The 20,343-nt window shown below is 42.8% G+C and overlaps 1 protein-coding gene across 4 annotated transcripts in view; it reads left to right on the forward strand.

The window, feature by feature from the left end:
• LOC147025655 (epidermal growth factor receptor kinase substrate 8-like) overlaps positions 1 to 20,343 on the forward strand; it is a 138,541-nt gene that overhangs the window by 9,739 nt on the left and 108,459 nt on the right. For all 4 annotated transcript variants that reach the window (XM_085886862.1, XM_085886864.1, XM_085886865.1 and 1 more), the window contains exons 2-9: positions 4,532 to 4,693; positions 5,046 to 5,195; positions 14,470 to 14,552; positions 14,756 to 14,895; positions 15,937 to 16,013; positions 16,997 to 17,098; positions 18,530 to 18,656; positions 19,525 to 19,613. In XM_085886862.1, coding sequence (XP_085742988.1) covers positions 4,532 to 4,693; positions 5,046 to 5,195; positions 14,470 to 14,552; positions 14,756 to 14,895; positions 15,937 to 16,013; positions 16,997 to 17,098; positions 18,530 to 18,656; positions 19,525 to 19,613 — 930 coding nt within the window. The remainder of the gene's footprint in view (positions 1 to 4,531; positions 4,694 to 5,045; positions 5,196 to 14,469; positions 14,553 to 14,755; positions 14,896 to 15,936; positions 16,014 to 16,996; positions 17,099 to 18,529; positions 18,657 to 19,524; positions 19,614 to 20,343) is intronic.

Below are 20,343 nucleotides of genomic sequence, written 5' to 3' on the forward strand. Positions count from 1 at the left end.
TGCCACGTGGGCATCGAAGGGGACACTGCCAGGGGCATTCCCCATGTTCATACGGAGTAGGTAGGCTCAGAGACAGCCTCAGCGACCCGGGGGTGCCGTAGTTTGAGTTCGGCAGATGGGTATCCCTGCCAATTGAGCCACGCTGCCCAGCCACGAAATTGTGCAAGGGCACGAGTGAAAATTTGCGGGTGCGGGCCAGGCCCAAATTAATAACGAACACCAACACAGGCGACGGGAATCATGGTTTCTAGAACCGATAGTTTAAAGAGACAGGCGAGTTGAAAAGCCCAGGGGATAGATTAATGTTTAATAAATGCCAGGATAGATAGGAAATGAGTACCCCTTCCCACCATCCATTCCTTCTCTGTTCGTGGGCTGCTGGACTCACCTTGGTAGTTTGCTGAAATCTGTGGGAGTTATTCTGAGGCTGCATTGGGCCTCGAGACGGATTCACTTGTCTCTTCCTCAATCCCCTCAAAAAGGATCTTAGGGATTGGGGATAGACGGTCAGGACAGGTTAGTCAAACAAGGACAATAAGGGGGTGAGGGACATACGTAATTATATTAAAATAAAATATATAAAAAATAAAAAAATGACCGTTTTTACAGCCATTTTTCCCTGCTGTGCAGGGGTTAGGCTTTTTTCTTGAGGCAATGTTTTATGGCCGGGTGCCCTTCCTGACGCCAACCCTGGTCGCCTCTTACGACACACAGGGATATGGTATACCTATTCTAATCGGGGCATACACCGGGACCAGTACACTGGTACTCACTTCGCCGACCTCAGATGGATGACAGGCTGAGTCAACCCCCTGGTGTTAATTCAGCAGCCAACGGGGCTTGAACTCAGGACCCTGGGATCCCAAGCCGCCACCCTAACCACTAAGCCAACACCAGGCTTTAATTAAAACAAAATATAACGAGATAAAATAAAACAAATAAAAATAAAATAGTCTAACTTTCGTTGTTGTTTTGTTTTGCAAACTAATGGGGTGGGTATGGACAAGGACAGGCATAGGCGATAGGTTTGGGGGAGAGACCGTAGGGTAGGTCCGAGCCCGTTTTCAGAATGGCCGGCGCCACCACACTCCCTCCACAACCTCACGAGACCAGACCGAGGCCGGCCAGCTTTGTGCGCCGACCTCCTTTTACAGCATCTTACCTGGTCTGCGTTTGCCATGCCCTGCTTTGCCTGCTTTTGCCTTGCCTCCATACCCACCCATGCCTTTGTTTGCATTGTCATTCACTCTCACCATGTGCTCCAGGACCATCTCTGAAAGTGTTTTGCAAGGACTGCCCTGCAGGTAGCCGCATTACTGGGGACTGCATTTGAGCAGCCCGGATATCTCCTTGTTGTTGCATGAAGGTCAGGTCAAATGGACCGGGAACTGCACTGAGCAGCCCGGAGATCTTGTTACATAAAGCCAGTTCAAATGGCCTGTGAAACGGCGTATGGCCTGCCGTGTTAGGGTGAGTTGCCTCCAGCAGCCAAAAAAACAAACAAGAAAAAAAAGAAGAAGAATTCAACAACAAACAAGGGACTTTTGAAGACCCTAAAGACGTTTGACCATCAGTACCTGCTGTGCACTCACCCACAAATGTTAACTTTGCTGTGTTTTCTCTCCTCAAGTCACAGGTCCTGGGCCATGGGTAGTGTAAATATTAGGACTGTACATAATTTTAACCCACCTGTTGTTTGTTTAGTGCCGGCAATGTAGTTAAGTTGTCCGAGTGAGTCTGTTAGTTTAGTTACGCAACGCACTAGGTTAATATTTTTGGAACACGTATTCAAATGTCGCGCTCAGGGATCCGTAGGTTAAACGTACTGGGGGAAAACCTACACCGACATGCCACACAAAAATTGATGACTCGGGTCGAGTCTATAAATAGGCGGGGGGGGGGGGGTTAGTGTTATGGATCTGGAAACCATTTGCATTCAACATACAGGTCCCAAAAGTCAGTTATGTCGTTAAGTATGTGTGTAGTTAGAACCCCTCCTTTTGGTCTCGTGGGACGACAGGCAGTGCGTTGCATTGGTTTAGGTAGGTTATTTCTTCAATACCCATATCCTCCAACGCCACATCCAGTGGACCATCCAGCCTGCTACTGAGCGGGCGCTTCGCTCCCCCAACCCGAAACCCCACCCAGGAAGGGCATGCTGTGGAACCCTGTCCAATCAAGGCCGACACTGGCGTGTCCTTCATGGAGCTCCGCCCCGTATGCAGGCATTGTTTTTCCCCTCTCGTGGTATTTAAGAGAGGAGCGCATCTGAGGAAGGAGGAGGGGTACGAGGGCTGTGTGCAGTAGTGAAAGGAGGAGTTCTGTGGACGGAAGTTCTTGTGTGGTTACGAGCAGCAGTTGCGAGGGACCAGTTTGTTCCCGGTGACTGAAGAACCAGTTTGTTCACGGTGGCTGTTACGAGGAGTTCTTCGCTGGTTTTGACCCCGACTATTCACCACCCGAGCTCCGCCACGAACCATGAGCAGGTACCAATCCGGACTCTGACCCCCAGCTCGGCTCTCTCTCATCGGCTGGAGGGTCCAATGAAGAACTCTGGGTTTCTTTTCGCGTGTGTGTGTGTGTGTGTGTGTGTGTGTGTGTGTGTGTGTGTGTGTGTGTGTGTGTGTGTGTGTGTGTGTGTGTGTGTGTGTGTGTGTGTGTGTGTGTGCCTGCGTGTGGGCCCGTCTTTAAGTAGAACTGTGTAAGTGCTTGAATCCTTGTAAGTATTCCTTGCATATTCGTGTTAAGTCTTGCCTGTGCCTTTTTGCTGTAAATATATTTATAAGAAATGAACCCAGTCTGTTTCCGTCCCTCGTTATATTGGTCCAGCATGGTTCATATCTAAGTTTACACGGGGCTTAATCCCCGGTAATCGGTATATCGTAGGTAGAACGTCCTGGATAGGACCACTCGACTGCATCCGAGCCGGAGTTGGTAGGTGGAAGTTGATACTCTCCCATAGCTGGTAGAGTGATCCGGTTCGGCCAGACGTTCTGAGGGTGTGAATCCCCGGTAGTGGTTACAAGACTGCGTGGTGACTTAGGTATATTGGATCTAGACAATCAACCCTCCGCCACGCGGTCGAGATATTGGCGTTTCACGGTCGATTAATCGACCCGCCGGCTCGCGGAGTTGTCCGAACGACGGCCTATAATTCCGAGGAGTCTTGTGGGGGATGGCGTAAACTTCCCCACCTCGCGGTCATTCTCGCCACCGACCCCCGGTCCACAATAATATAATGGAGAAAAAAGTAAATACATATGGAGTTTGTTTTTTAATGCCATGAATAAACTTTGGTACATCACAGGTGATGAAGGTTGTGATCAAGTTTCATTGAAATTGTGTGTGTGATTTCAGAGAAGAAAGCAAATACATATTTTTGGGGGCAACCCTCCTGTAGAACCCTTTAGACCCCATTTTTTTAATTTTGTGAACAAGCTTTGCTCGATCACAGGTGATGAAGGTTGCGGTCAAGTTTCATCAAAACTGTTTTCTTGGATTCAGAGAAGAAAGCAAATACTTTTGTGGGGGGTGGGTGGGGGCAACTCCCCTTACACCCTCTTGTCCTCGATTTTTTTTTTTTAATGGGGTGAACAAACTTTGGTACGTCACAGGTGATGAAGGTTGTGATCAAGTTTTATCGAAATTATGGGTTTAGTTTCTGAGAAGAAAACGAATATCTCTTTTTGGGGGGACAACCCCTCCTCACACTTCCTTAGACCCCGATTTTTGAATGTCATGAACAAACCTTGGTACATCATGGGTAATGAAGGTTGTGGTCAAGTTTCATCGAAATTGTGTGTCGTTCCTGAGACGAAAGGAAATACCTCTTTATGTGGGGCAACCCCTCTGTAAACTACCTCCGTAGACCCCCCTCAGACCCTGATTTCTTATTAATTTATTAATTAATTAATTTTTAATGCCATGAACAAACTTTGCTACATACATGGTGATGAACATTGTGATAACATTTCATTCGAATCATTTGTGTAGTTTCAGAGAAGTTGAAAGTATTTGTGGATGGACTGACAGACGACGGACGGACGACGTGCCATCCCACAAACTCCCTGGAACTATGTTCTAGGTGTGCGAACAAGAATGAAGGTTGACATTTTTGGATGTTAGCCATTCGTCAGAGGCACTCGTTCTCATGAAGGGTTATCGTCCGAAATAGTCGGTGTACTTGGCTTCAAGTTGGTTTTGGCAATCTTTAGTTAATAAAACTTATCGTATCAAACACTAGGTCTGATGTTGATGTGTCCAGGCTGTGACTAAGCTGACAATGTTGTAAACGGCAAGACACACAATTATTTCAGGCTGTCAATACACCATCAATAAATGAGTGGTCCGTTACTTTTGGCATGCTCACGTTTCTTTTAACTCGAACATAATTTATCCATTCCTATGATTAGCCAACGTCTCGTCAGGTATTCACCTTCGTGTACCTTGTCGGTGGCACGTAGAGTCCCGGTCCAGTTGTCGAGATTGCACAATTCTGTATGAGTTGTGAAGTCGCATTTTGTATTTCCAGCACCTGTCCACATTCATCTTGGATCAACGACAAGGAGTCGGTTCCCTGAAGGAGGGCGTGAAGCGCTTGCAGCAGCAGGTTTCCCAGGGTAAAGTGTGGACTCAGGAGATGCTTCTGCAGGTGGACGAACAAGCTGTCAGTCTGATCGACATCGAGAGTCGGGTGAGCTGCCAGTCATGAGTACACCTCAAGCTAATTTGAGACATTTTAAAGAATTTTACCAACTTCATCAACAGTTGGGGGGATTCCTTTAACACTTAAGAGCGAGAACTTCATGACCTCTGCCAGCAGGTGAGATGGTGATTTTTCATTTTGCTTTAAGATATGTGGAAGGGAAGTATATAGCTGAAGATGTAAAACTTGTGAATGTTCAGGAATGTTGAAAAGATTGTAAAGAGCTGTAATTGTATTGGATACTGAGTTGTGTCTGAACTATTTCCTCCCTTACCTTTAAACTCTTCAGATCATTCCCACAAATGCCATAATCTCTGGTTCACCGTTGTCATTTTCTCAGGAAGAGTTGGAGCATTATCCCTTGAGCATTCTTCAACTGTGTGAAGCTCTCACTGATGAGACGGACTACAGCTCTGTGCTTGCACTCGTCTGTCAGGAAATTGGACAACGTCACCCTGATCTACACTTCTTCAGCTGCGCGATAGTGGGGGTGAGTTGCTGTCTCAAAAACGTGCAAAGTGTGTCCCTTCGAGCTGGTTTTTGTGTGGTCCTTGCAATGGGACACATTTCTCTAATTATTGTACGACTACTTGCCATCATTTACTTCAATTGTATACATGTTGGCGGGTGAACAGCCCCCACCAAAAAGTAATAGGTTGACTCTTCACTAATTTGGTGGCAACCGACCTCACTGGAGTAAATAAACACAGCATGGATCAACTGAACGATGGACAATTTGCATGAATTGAAGCCCGGGCAATGACGTCGTTCTTGTGTGGTTACGATTACGTCGATTTTTACCCAGCACGTGAAGCAAAAAGCAGGGTGAAGCAATTGGTTCACTTTGTGCGTCCGTCTGCAACCGTCAATCAATGATCAAGGAACACCTTCATTTCAATTTAATGTTCTATTTGGAACACGAATCGGAAACATGAACCTTCAGTTTCGCAGTAATTTGCCCCTGAATTTGGCAAATTGTACGGCATCTCATCCCAATCGCACATGCGCAGAGGCGAGATAATTTTTTTTTTAGTCTGTCTGCCTATCCGGCAATCAAACAAAATTGAAAATAATTCCAAACAAGAGACTAACTGTTTTTTCGGGACATCATGAAGGGCACAAACAACAGAAATTAAGAACTAATTTAAGTTGTTAAATGAGATGGTGTAAAAGACGGTGCATCAACGGTGGTAAACATCGGCAACTTTTTTGTTTTTTTCCCTACAGCCTTTAAGACTTCTATTTTATTTCAATTGAATTATATACTTGAACACTGTAGAACAGAAATCACCTTGTTGCCACTTCCAAAAACCTCCAGTTTTGCAGTGCTCGGACAAAATATTTTTACGCCATCTCAACCAATCCAAATGTGCCGCTTGCGCTCTCAGCATTGGGGAATATTGCGATTCAGACAAAATGGTGGCTCACAGGAAGTATAGATCATACTCGGAAACGCAAAGTAAACGTTAAAAAGACTCGTCCCATGTCCTTTTTCTCAAGTTTGCTGACTTCAGCGGGTGAGGTGTTCTATGAACTCTCCAGTTTATGCATGTTTTAACATGCTCGTTATCAATCAGGATTATCACTAATTTAGCTCTGCAGAGGATCCTGATTAAAGCCAAATGGCAGGACGCAGGAGGTGCACGTTTCTTTTGAAATAAATTATTTATTTATGCAAGACATGAGGACACAGAACAAAATCCTGAACAAAAAGACAAACAGAAAACACAATAACTCGTCAAAGAAAGAAACGAACTCCCAGTTATGGAACCACACACACAACAGCCATGCACTCCAAACGGGGCAAAGGAAATCACGGGGTAAGGAACCTTAGGTTATGTTATACAAGATTCAGTGCGAGAAGCTGTCCCAGGCAGAATGGCAGGAGAGCGGGTCCAGAGAAGGCAAAGTCAGTAGTGAGCAGCCAAGCTCATGAGTCCAGAATACCCAGCAGTTAAAGTAGAATAAAAGCAAGGGAGCACACCAGGAGCTAACAAATGCCTTCAGTAGCAGATGTCCCCTCTTTGCCAACTGATCACACTTGTCCAACAGTCACCACCACTGCCACCCAAGAATGAACAGTGTCTCCCCTCATCCCCTCGGAGGCTAATCAATCACCAACTGCAGGGGATGCGTCTCTCTACTTCGAGGTGTCCAACAATTACTGACCCAGATGTCCAACCTGTCATGGCCCAGGGAATGGTCCAAGGGTCTCCTCCCACTCATTGATGGACAGCTCAGAGAATGCTCCTTTCCCCTTCGTTGGTGGGAGAGAAAAGTTATCTATTGCCTTTCTCATTTGCCTGGAGGTTAGGGTTAGGGTTCAGTGTGGGAGAAGACGTGGACAAAATATCTTAACCTGTCCAGTCTAAAATAGACAAGGATCATCCCCTTGGCGAGCAGTAGAAAGGACAATTTAATACTACCACGTGTCTTTAGCACAGTTCAAAAAGTCCAAATATCCTACACAAACACAAACGGTGGATAAGGCCTTGCATTGATGACTGACCCTCTCTCCCCTTACCCCCCCCCCCCACCACCGGCATTCCATTCTTCTACAATATGAACTCGAAAGCATCTGAAAATGCAAAGCCTGTCCGCATCCACTTTGTACTCAAACTAAACTTGATGAAAACGACAGTTTAAAAAAATTATACATTTCATTAATTTGTGTTCTCTACAATCTCATAATAAAGGTTTGTTGAAGATTTGATGACAAAAGCTCAATTGGTAATAACGTTACAGCCTGAACATAAACACTGAATCTCAATGGTAAACAAGGATTTCAATTAAAATATTAATGGCTGGTGTACCACATCACCAATGACATCATCCTGACAATCCTTAATTCCTCGTTGGGAGAAGATGTGAGAAGTTAAAAAAATTCCTATCAGCGGTTTCAGAGATTATAATGTTTTAGTATTTTGCATTTAATCCAAGACGGCTGCCATACCACATGACCTATGATGTCATAGTTATCATTAAAATATTGTCCATGGGGGGGGGGGGGCGTCGCTCCTACCCTGAATATTTTGTGTCAATCAGACAAGTGGTTTGCTGAGAGAAAAAAAAATACAACAAAAAAGGCCAAATAATAAAAAAATACCTGTTAATCATCTGGATTTTTTTTTAAAAGGAAGGAGGAGGCCCTGTTAATTATTTTTTTTTCACAATGGCCACCGACTTCTAGTACCTGACAAATCATGTACCCGACATGGCAGTTCTTCCACCCCCCCACCCCCCACCAAAAAATTATAAATGACATGAGTGACCGAGTGACCAAGCTGTTAGATGGAGCTGACCAGACATGTCGGTTTTCTATCCTCAAACATATCTGACCGAGGTCATATACCTGACACGTCACGTGCACACTCACTAAGCCGATTAAAATACAATCCACAGGTCTAAACAAATATATAATAAATGTTTGGTGAAACACAAAAACCGACACTCTTCATGGACATTAAAATGATTGCTTTGCCATCTTTCTATCTGCATCACCAGTAAACATTTAATACACAGATTTACATCTGTGGGATGTGGACTCACCAGCGCTCCCTGATCCAACTCGATAGAAGTAATAAAAACTCAGCATCGATATGGGGAAAGTGATCGATTCAAACAATGGTGTAAGAGTCCCACATGAAGATATGGATTTTTAATTGGTGCAAACCGCTTCAATATACACTACGTCCTCCTTTCCATCCGTCCATCAAAATGAAAAAGAAGAACCTTTCTAACAACGTTCCTGGGAGCTTATGGGACGGCGCACCGTCCGTCCCTCCGTCCATCCACAAATACTTTCAACTTCTCTGAAACTACACAAAGGATTTCGAAGAAACTTCAACACAACCTTCATCACCCCGTCTGTACCATAGTTTGCTCATGGCATTAAAAAAGTTCTGGCCTTAAGGCTCAAAAACTATATATGCAGTTCTGATGAAACTTGATCGCAACCATCATCACCCGTGACGTACCGAAATGTGTTCACGGTGTTTAAAAAAAAATAAAATCAGGGTCTGAGGGAGTCCACGGAGGGAGTTTATGAGGGGGGGGGGGTTGTTCGTCTCAAAGAGATATTTGCTTTCTTCTCAGAAACTACACACACAATTATGATGAAACTTCACTGCAACTTTCAACACCCTTGATGCACCAAAGATTGTTAATGGCATTAAAAAAATTGGTGTCCAAAGGGGTCTACAGGGGGGATTGCCCCCCAAAAGAAGTATTTGCTTTTTTTCTCAGAAACTACACACACAATTCTGATGAAGCTTCACCACACAACCTTCATCACCCGTGATGTACCAAAGTTTGTCCATGCCATTAAAAAAAAATCGGGGTCGAAGGGGAAGCAAGGGGGGTTTGCCCCAAAAATATGGATTTGCTTTTTTTCTATGAAAGTACATACACAATTTCGATGAAACGACCACAACCTTCATCACCCGTGATGTACTAAAGTTTCTTCACAACATTTGAAAAATTGGAGTCCAAGTGATTATACGTGGGGGTTGCCCCCTAAAAGAGGTGTTTGTTTTCTTTCTTCTCAGAAACTACACACACAATTTCGATGAAACTTGACCACAACCTTTCTTACCTGTGATGTACTAAAGTTTATTCACGGCCTTAAAAAAGAAAATCCATTGGTATTTACTTTTTTCTCCATTACATATTTTCTGGGTCATCCACGCCTACCAGTTGTTCCCTGGTTATCTTATCCAGCCGCTACCAGGTGAGTGCTCAGGGGTATTGCCCCTATGTTTTTGGCATGGGGATGGTGTATTTTAAATGTACCTGTACTTGTCGTTCTTTCTTTCTTTCTTGTTCGTCCGGGTGATATCTCAGTTATCTTTTGAGCTAGGAAGCTGAAATTTTGGGACGAAACTGAAGATGTGCTTTGGCATAGAGAATTTTTTATTTTTTTGATTAATCAATTAATTGATTAATTACTTAATTATTATCGATATATTAATTACGTATTTATTTTCTTTCTCCTCTGAGCAATATCTCAGGCACCGTTTGAGCGAGGAGGCTGATATTTGGACATGATAGTGAACAAATGATTTGGCTGTAAAGGGTATTTTTTTATTTACTGATTAATCAATTAATTATTTTCTTGTTTGTCTGAGGGATATCTCAGCCATCCTTTGAGCTCGGAAGCTGAAATTTGGGGACTGAAGTGAAGATGTGCTTTGGCAAAAGCGCTATTTTATATTTTTTGATTAATCAATTAATTGATCAATTACTTGATTATTGTCGATTTATTAATTACTAATTTATTTTCTTTCTCATCTGGGCAATATCTTGGGCACATTTTGAGCGAGGAAGCTGATATTTGGAAACGACAGTGACCAAGTGATTTGGCTATAAAGAGTATTTTTCATTTATTAATCAATTAATCGATTAATTATTCATATTTCGATTAATTACTTATTTTTCAAGAAGTTACAGATTCAGATGGAACAGTGATGGTTTTGGTATGCTGTTAGCAAATTGATTAAGAAATTAATTATTTTACAATTACTATATTTATTTTAATAATGCAATTAATCATTTTATCAATAATTTATTGTACTCCCAATTCCATCTCCATGTGCTGCACTGCGGCATCACCGGGCTCCTTCGGCGCCCCGGCAATGTCGCCCACTGGTGGATTTATTTATTTATTTATTTATTTATTTGGCATGGGGGTGGTGTACTTTGAATGTACCTCAACTTGTTTGTGTTATTGTTTAGTTTGGGGTTTGTTGTTTAGCCTCTTAGGGAAATAACCATCAGTCCCCCATGGGGCTGTTTTTTAAATGGTGCAGCAGTTTCACTGCACAGCTTCCTTCTGACACTGGTGCGATTTTTAGGGTACCATTATCCTTTCAGGCCATTTTACCCCCATTGTTTTTGTTGTTTCTTTTTTGTTATTCTTCGTCCCTTTTTGGGGCTTTTTTTTTTTTTTTGCTCGATTATTTATTCAACTTTTTTTTCTCAGCAGTTTGAAACTTTCCATTGAAACAAAATTTTGAGGGTAGGAGTGAACTCCCATGTAGAATATTTTAATTATAATTATGACATCATAGGTAATGTGGTATGGCAGCCATCTTGTATTAAACAAACAAGCTCAAATGAGCTAAGATCCTCGTCCTCTTAATGATGAAGTCATAAAAACGAATATGACATCATTGTGATGTATCAGGTTTGCGATAAATTAATTATCTGTGCTAATGCCCGGCTTGATTCCCGTAAACAAAATCCAAACAGCTTGCCCAGTTTCAGAGATAATGGTATAGGCAATTTCCATTAGCGGCGATATTATGACGTCAACTTTTTTCTTGGAAGACTTTCCAAAATCGGAGATGGTTACTACCTGCGCGTGGGCTTTCTGCATATACATGGCAAGTTTCACGAAGATCCGATGAAAACTCTGGGTTGTGAAACAAAAAATGTCAAAAAAATAGGATCTTACATGATCCTGATCTTAATAGGCCTGATCACAATAAAAGCTTACATCCACAGCCTGGTGGAGTACTGCTCTCCCCGCCGGGCTGGTGCTCCCACCTCTCCCGTTTCTCGGCTTCATGCTGTGGAAACCAAGGCATTTAGGATCATTGGTATCTTCCGCGATGAAGTGGAGTCTTTGGGCCTCTCACGCTCTCACCGCAGACAGGTCGGTGGTCTTTGTCTTCTGTCGTCTCCTCTCTGTTCTCACCCCCATATTTCCGCAGGGCACTTGAGGTCTGCCAGCAACCCCCTTCTGGTAAAACTACCAAAAGCACGAATCACTGCTCACCTTCACTCTTTCATTCCTCTTTTTCCCCACATATGGAACAATTTCCCTCACTCTCTTCAATCCCATTCTTCCCTCCAGGTCTTTAAAACAGCTGTTCACCACCACCTCTTGTCTTCCGTCATCCAAAACCATGATCTTTTCTACACCCGTTAATCCACCCCAAACCCATCTCCTTCAAATTATTAGCTTTCCTTCCTGCAAGTTCCCTGTCGTGTAAGGTCCTGAAAGTCCCTGTGGTGTCCATTTTGTTTACCCCATGTACCCCGCCCCATCCCTCTCCCTTCCACAGATGTAATGTCTGTTCCCCACTGTTTTGTTTTTCCTTCCACCCCCCCCCCCCCACCTTGTCTCCTGCCCCTTGTTGTTCGTTCTCTGTGTTAGCTCTCACACGAGCATCGATAATGGATACAAAAACAAAATTGCGGTAGATCAGCCAAAATTGATTTATTTTACATCCTTGTCCCAAAAATATGAAACTTCATAAACATAATCTCTGAACAAATAAAAATGACAAATTTATGACATCATCTGTCATGTGGTTTGGCAGCCATATTGTTTTTTTAGTTTTTTAAATGAAAATATCTTCTTCTCCAGAAACGCTTTACAGATCTAATCGAAACTGCATCCAAATGATCGACTTGTCATGTGAATACATTTTGATGACTATGATGTCATAGGTCACATGGTCTGGCAGTCAACTTGGATTTACCCGAAAACCCTCAAAAATCTTCTCCAGAATGGCTGGACAGATTGAGGGGAAACTTCACAGACATGTTCCCCATGAGTTGGGGATACTAGGATGCTCAAGAATATAATTGATCGGTCACATGGTTCGGTGGCCATATTGGAATCAAGAAAAATATAAAATATTGTTTTCTCTTGAACCGCTTATCCATTTGAAGCGGACCTTTGCGAGTATCATCTAATGAATGCCGTTGCTGCAGATGTGGTAAAAATTATGACGTCATACGTCACGTGGTTTGGCTGCCATCTTGGATAGAAAAACGCACCTTATCCGACGAAGACGAAGCTTCACAATCGTGATGTACGACAACTATTCCTGATGCCTCTGCATTTGGTCACCATTTACTGAACAATCTTCAATGTGCAGAGCAATATTGTTTTGGCTCGTTTAAACTCCTGAGTAGAGGATGCAGTTTAGCTCACCTTCGTGCAATGTAGGCCACATATATCAGGTCAACCAATCCTATCCTATTTGGACAGAAATCATTTGTCCGAACTTTATATCTATTTTGACTGTGATGGCTTGACTGCGTGACAGCTGTACCACCGTCAACGTTGAGTCATCATGAAAATCACCCCCCCCCCCCCATGAGCCCTCAGATAATTAACATTACGTTTCCGCTGGGAATTTAGTGATTCATCTCCACCTAATCATTATTCATGATGGTTCATTTACACCTACTCATTATTCAAGATGCTCCACGGTTCCACTAATCAGGTATTCCCGTCCTTTGTTTCTCTCAATCAATCAACATTGAGGATATTACATTGTAACTTTATACATGAGAGTTTGGTGCTTCTTTCATCTGCTTGTGGTTTTATCCTGAGGAGTGCAAGTCGAAATGTTTTGATTATGACTATTTTGTTGAAATGCATCTTTAAATTTTGTTGAACTAATTGAATGTTTTTTTTTTTAATTTGAGACAGGTACAATTCGTCCCAACTCTTGAAAGTGAATAATGTCGTAAGATTGAAAGGAACGCTACGAACCGCCAACTTGTCGAATGTGTTCCCGAGGACATGTATTATTATTATTATTATTATTATTATTATTTTCTCACGATGTTTGACAAAATACAAATAGCAATATAAAAAAGTAGGCGGCATCAATAAAGGAAGAGGACGGGGACAATCTACTGGTATTTCATTTTATTTGGCCTACCAATAATAATAATTATTTCAAGAAAATGATTCTTCCCTCTATTTTCATCACAAGTACGTGGCCGTACGTGCAACCAAAAAAAAAAAACAATTTCAAACCGCGTGCCAGAAACAACAACCACACAGGCCGTTCCTTCGCTCTCGCGTGGCCGTACATGCGTGGCCGTACGTGCAAACCAATAAATAAATAAATAAATAAATAAATAAAAAACAAAAAAAAAGCTTTCAAACAACCACACAGTCTGTAAACGACGACTGGATTGGAGCATTGTGTTTATCTATAAATGCGCTTAAGAAATCGAGAAATTATTAGAATACAGTAAGTCATCACTATCCGGAAGTCCATACGTTGTAACCCGTAATGGGGAACGCGGCTGAGGATCTCTTCCCCAACGGCCACGCCTATGCAGCAACGTCTCCTGTCATTGGTAACTAAATGGCGTATCGGCCACGCTTACGCAGCAACGTGTCCTGTCATTGGTTGGTAAATAAATGGCCATAACTTGGGAAGCACTTGTCCGATTAATATCAAACCTTGAAAAGGCACATCCTCAGGTCCCCAGCAATATATCTGGCAAGTTTCAGTTAGATCGGACCAGCGGTTGTCAAGAAACAGCGGTCACAGACACACACATAGACACACACACATAGACACACACACATAGACACACACACATAGACACACACACATAGACACACACACATAGACACACACACATACACACACACACACACACACACACACACACACACACACACACACACACACACACACACACACACACACACACACTGCTGGAATTATAGATAGATGAAGCTTTGTTGAAAATTTGATGACAAAAGCTCAAATGGTAAGAAGTTACGGCCCAGGCAGACACACAGACAGGACACAGAGACACACAGGAATAATTACAAAACCCCCATCTTCCACTGCACGGGGGACGGGCTAATGAAGTTGCAATGGTTAGATATTTACACAATGACAAATGATACCATATTTATCTTGGCATCACACAAAACAGAACCATCAAGCTTGTTCAAATGTTGACCTTGGGCAAATCTTCATCCCTCTGTTCTACAGGCGGAGCTCATCAAGAACGATATCGATAGTGCCATCACTGACATAAAGGAGGGTGTAAAGCATAAACGGCTGGAGACATTGAGGTATGGAGCGAGAACATCTATGTCTAATAAGTAAGATGTACCTGATGCTGCCCTTACAAACCATAATTGCCAAAGATGCAGATTAGTTGTAAACAATGTTTGTATGAAATTGGAGATAAAGTGGAGCTGAATCAGAGCTGTGGAGTTCCAGTTGGCTTTGGGCCTGTGAAGCTCGTTGACCGTTTGTGTGATGTTGCGTTCAGGGTGAACATGGAGAAGATGCGTAAGCAGCAGGAAAGTCTGGCAGACGCAAATCCACAACTTCCTGGTACCATCAGTCAGGTGGACGTGAAAATTCGGGTGGCAGCATGGACGGCCTTTGCTGCTGTACAGGGAGATTCTGGTACTTTAAGCTAATGCTTCATATTTTTTGCTTGAGTCTTTACATTGTCTCCTTTTAATGGTAACCACCTTGTCTCTTTGCATTCCCCTTTCCCTTTCTCTTTCGGGTGTACTTTTAACCATAATAGTCCCACATGACAATTTAATAATTCTCATCAACGAGAGAGTTCATAGAACACCTTACTCTGCATTGTCTTGAGAAAAAGGACAAGAGAAGGGTTACTCCCCCCCTTTGTATTAGAACAAAGTTAACTCAGTTGTTGCATCACTGAACACCACCATTTTGTCTGCACATCGGTGATCCCCCACCCTGAGGGTCTGTCTGAATGGCAAATTTGATTGGTCCAAATGGCGTACAATTTTGCCAAATTACCGCTAAACTCTAGGTTTTTCAGAGTGCAAAGACGGAAATTTGTGTATCCAGTGTTCAAAATATATAATTCAAGCGAAATAAAATAAAAGCTTGAAAAGTTGTCAAAAAAAAAAAAAAAAAAAAAAAGACCCTTTGAATCGGAAGTTTATCGCCTTTGATGCAGCGTCTTTTACACCACCTTATTTAACACATTACATTAGTTATTTGTGCCTGTTGTTTGTATCCTTCATGACATCCTTAAAAACAGTAAGTTTCCTGTTTGGAATAATTTTCAATTCCTTTTGACTGCTAGTTAGGCAAGCAGACTGAAGCAGTTGCTACACTGCACTGCTCGTACGTGTGTGCGAAATGAGATGCCGTACAATTTTTGCCAAACTCAGACCCAAGGTACTGCTAAACTGCAGCTCGTTCATTTTCTTCAGTGTTCAAAATATCAAATTCCATCGACGTTAAGTATTTCCTCGATCGTAGACAGACAGATAAACGGACAGAATGAACCAATTGCCTCCCCTCCCATCCCACTTTGCGCTACGCGTGCGGGGTAACAAGTAAACAGCGATCAGAATCTCATACATATGCCAGCCACTTGTACAAAAAGCACAGCACATTGCTTCCTTGTTTTCTCTTCTGACTGTCTCTCCATGTTTGTGTCTCTTTAATTCCTCATAGACTTTAACACACAAGAGGAGAACCCTGAGTCACAACAAGGAAATGAGACACCAGAGAAGAATGTTCATGATAATGTGGTGAGTCATTTATGTCACGATCCAACATGAAAACTACACATTCAAGGTTCCTTAATGGCAGTAGGAAAGCTCACTTGTGGATTTATGACTGAGCTGTCTGCTTCAGGGACTTCATTCCTAACAAACGCCATCTGTCGCAGGCCAGTAAGTGGGGGGGGGGGGGGAAGTCTTTTATAGACCACATTACATTATCTTTGTCTGGATTTTAATAATCCCAGAGTCTGATACACAAAAGGGTAAACCTTTCAGCTGATATTTTAAACTGAGTTCAAAATTTTTACCAGTTGAGTGTAGATCATGAGAATCCCTCCTGGTCTATAATAGCCTTGGATGACTACATAAAGGATGACCTTCTGGTGCAAAATATAATCGGAACATCAAGAACTGAACGGCATTTCCTTTAAATCACAAACACTCAGTGCAGTATTTGACCCAGGACTTCATCCTTGAAAACTTCTTCTTTATGATGCAGCACGAGGCTGTGAGTAGCATCATTGGCTTGGGGCATGACTGCAACACATCTTCTCTGATGCAACACCCCTGTGGGTTAGGGCAGGAATTAGTCATTTGTTCAGAGTGCCCACGATAGCTCGCCTCGTCTTTGCCAAGGACACCGTGGGATCTTTAACGCCAACCAACTCATGCTGCCAGACGGGACTCCCAGTTTAACGTCCATCCGAGGGACGGCACGCACATTGATGCATCACCCTCACCCTGCCTGCGAGACACCAGGATGAAAGTTTGTAGGTTGGCCGAAATTCGAACCCAGGTGAGAACGAGATGATTCAAAGGTGAGTGTGCGTATCTCTTGGCCAACCTGCTCGCTCCCCTCAAGTCAGTTGGAACTACTGACATCATCCTTACACTCGATAAGTGATGTCACATTATCCTTGTTTAGGTTTTCGTTATTTTGTTGGAAAGCTTCCGGGTCACGGTGCACATTTGAGCCCATGGATAACACGGTGTTGTGTATTTAATTTTAGGTGACACGAGACATGCCATTTGAGACTGAAGACTCAAATGAAGATTCGAACCTGGATGTGCAAGACTCGATTCAAGGCTCGACACGTGAGACTCAACTCCAGGTTTGCAGTAAAGTTTTTTTTTTGTTTCATCTTAATTCATGATTAAAGTAAATAAACTAACTCTGGTCCAATAATGATGGTGTAAATGTCAAGGTACAAATCCAAGTGCCATCTTTTACCAAAAGGTGGAATGTGCATCTGTCCATGTGTGTCCATCAGGCTTAGTTCTAAAGGGTTCCTGCTGTCGTGAAATAATAAAAATGGGGGAAAAAAATAAAATAAAAAACCTTGAGAAAGCTAATGATCGATTTACTTGGTTTGAATCTTAATAATCGATTTATTTGGACCAAAAGTTTGTCCATTTATTCATTAAAATGCCTGTTTTAAAATCCTTCCTTCCCAGAATGGAGGAAGAAGAAGAATCAGGACCTTGAGCTTTGATGTCGTGGTTCCAATGGCAGGAACCCTTTTGAATAAAGCATGATGGACGCAGAAGGAGCACACAAATGAATAATCACTGATAGAGTGACAACTTGGCGAAACGGAATGGCACTCCATCGAGAACATACCTCCGCCAGGCTGAATAGTTTACATTTTGTATGCCACTGATCGGTCGGATCTGATTCCGGACATGAACCAAAATCTAATCGGCTTGTTCTTGTCGCCTAACCAACTCTTCCACCTCATTTTGTCACATGTCATCCACAACTTTTAGAGATAACATGCTACACATAGTTTTTGGCGCCATCTCTTAACGGTGAAGAATCACCTGAAAAATTCTCAGATCCGGATCCGGATTCGGATCTTCACCAAAATTAAGCATTGCTGTCCTTGGCCGGTCATCTACACACACACACACACACACACACACACACACACACACACACACACACACACACACACACACACACACACACACACACACACACACACAAAAGTTTCAAAACGATTGCTTGAAAACTGTGGCCCAAAATCGTGTGACAAACAGAAAAACAAACAAGACAGACAAACGCTACAGACCAACATATTTGGCAAAAATTTTTCGCCAAGTAACAACAACCAAAGACACCATGACAACAGCAACAACACCAACTACGTGTTATAAAAGATGCATTTTTCACGTGTTTTGCTTCTTTTTACTTCCTCATTGAGATCCACAGACAGACATGTCACATGTTTGTGAAATACAATATGCTGTGTTTGATTAAATCCGTCAGCGAAGCGATTGGTAAGTGCACTCCTCATACATCTTCCATATTCCCAAACACGATTCATGCTTTTGCATCTTTTGAAGAATGAACACAATTATTCTTGAAATCACTTGTTTGTACAGACATTCTTCGACGACGGTCATCGACTCCAACAGAGTGCCACAAAGCCGATGCCCTCAGGGCTGCCTTGCACTCGAGAATCGAGACAAACATTTGTCGAGCTGCTTGTGTCACCATTCTATTTGTTGTTGAACGTTGTGCTATGGTGCTGTATGCTCAGGAGCTGTTGAACCGGTTGCTGGACGACATTGAGGCCTTCATTGCCAAGTTGCAAAAGGCCACGGAAGCATATACGGACTTAAGACGGCGCAAGCAAAACAAGAAGGGCAAACACAAAGGACCAGGGGGTATGTAAGGACTTCACTGTGTTATGATCGCATTTTTGTTTTTTTTTATGTTTGTTTATTTTTTACTGACGTGCACGAGGTATCCCAAAAGATACACCTGCGCAAGGATAAATCTGCACATCTCGGTTCCATAGAACATTCCAGATAAAGATTTGTTTCAATCATTTTGGAATGGACTTCAGCTTATACTTTGTAAACTTAGTGAGATTAACAATAAAAAAAAATAAATTATTACAATGAGCTTCCTCTGATGGTTGTGAGTAATGCTCATCATTGGGGTTGGAGAGTAGTCTCAGAGCTGCAGTGTCAGAGTTACCAACTGAAGACAAATCCCACAATGCATCAGCACTGATTCCATAGGTATCCCATGCCACTTCACCTATCCTCGCGACGTCGACCTGAGTTTTTAATATTGAAGTTGTATCAATTCGAACTAGCTCAAGCAGAAGTACGAGGAAATGTATCTTCAGTTCGTAAACCTCAGGCATTCCATCAATCAGCACAAGCACCTCGACTACCATTAACTGGGGGCAAAAAGGTGTACCACTGAACTCCCTTCGGCCTGTAATCATGGTAAAGACCCATGGGGTTTAAATGTATTAAATTAATTATTACAATGAGCGGTGTAATTAATTTTGATTTAATTCCGAAGCAAAATGTGAGAAAGGATTATCTATTTATTAAGTATGTACGAGGGAAGGTGCATGGAGGCGTGAGGGTGGTGGTGGTGTGCTCAAACATACATCTTGCCATATTTGCACATATCACATGTACATAGATGGCCTCTGAAATGGTACATCTATCCACAACGAGGATGATACAAGTTCGTGTTGTTTGACATGTGAACGTTTCCTTTGCCTGTCTGTAGAGGGAGTCCTCACACTGCGCTCAAAAACTCCTCCTCAGGAAGAGTTCATGGAGATTCTTCAAAAGTTCAAGCAAACATTCAATGTTCTGGTAATTGACATAGTAGACACAACATGGAGAGTAATTTGAAGAGCTATTGCTTCAGAAGAAGAACAGTTATAGGTAATGAGTGCTGAAGTTGGTTGGACAGCTCATGGAGTGAAGTTTTAAAAGGTCACACACTCAGGAATGAAAGATCGTCTTTGGTCTATTTCCAGTTACAAGTATAAGGTGTTGTGTCCCCCCCCACCCCCCCCCCCCCCGCGATCCAAGGTCTTTGTTTCCATCCAAGGTCTTCCACATCTTTAATGACCCCAATTATTCCCACCTTCTTGTGGGGTCGGGGTCAAATGTCAGAGGTCCTGTTATGTAAAAATTCTGTTACCCTGCTAACTTGTGAACCAGTGATGGGATTTTGACCAATCTTGGTGTAAGTATACATTATGATGCAAATATGAACTGATTAAATTTCGGCATCAAGAGGTCGAAGGTCAGAGGTCGTGTCAGGTAAAAGTGTGGCACTTGAGGACAGCTGAAGGGATTGAAATCAAACATGGTACAAGTACAGTATGTATGATGGAATAATGTGGGTGGACGCATATCAGGTCAGGTATGGGAGCATGTGCCAGAACAGCGCGTCGCTGCGTCCACTTTCCGCCGGTACTCCAGGGGCCTCCGTCTGGCCATCCCCCAGGCAGATGCCAGGCCCATCCCCATCTCCTTGAGATGATGGTCAACCTGCTGCAACCATGAGGCACGTGGTCGGCCCACTGGCCTCCTC

Source organism: Eptatretus burgeri, chromosome 6 (genome assembly GCF_056783735.1).
Source record: "Eptatretus burgeri isolate ZD-2024b chromosome 6, Ebu_testis_v1, whole genome shotgun sequence".
In the NCBI taxonomy this organism is placed as follows: Eukaryota; Metazoa; Chordata; class Myxini; order Myxiniformes; family Myxinidae; genus Eptatretus; species Eptatretus burgeri.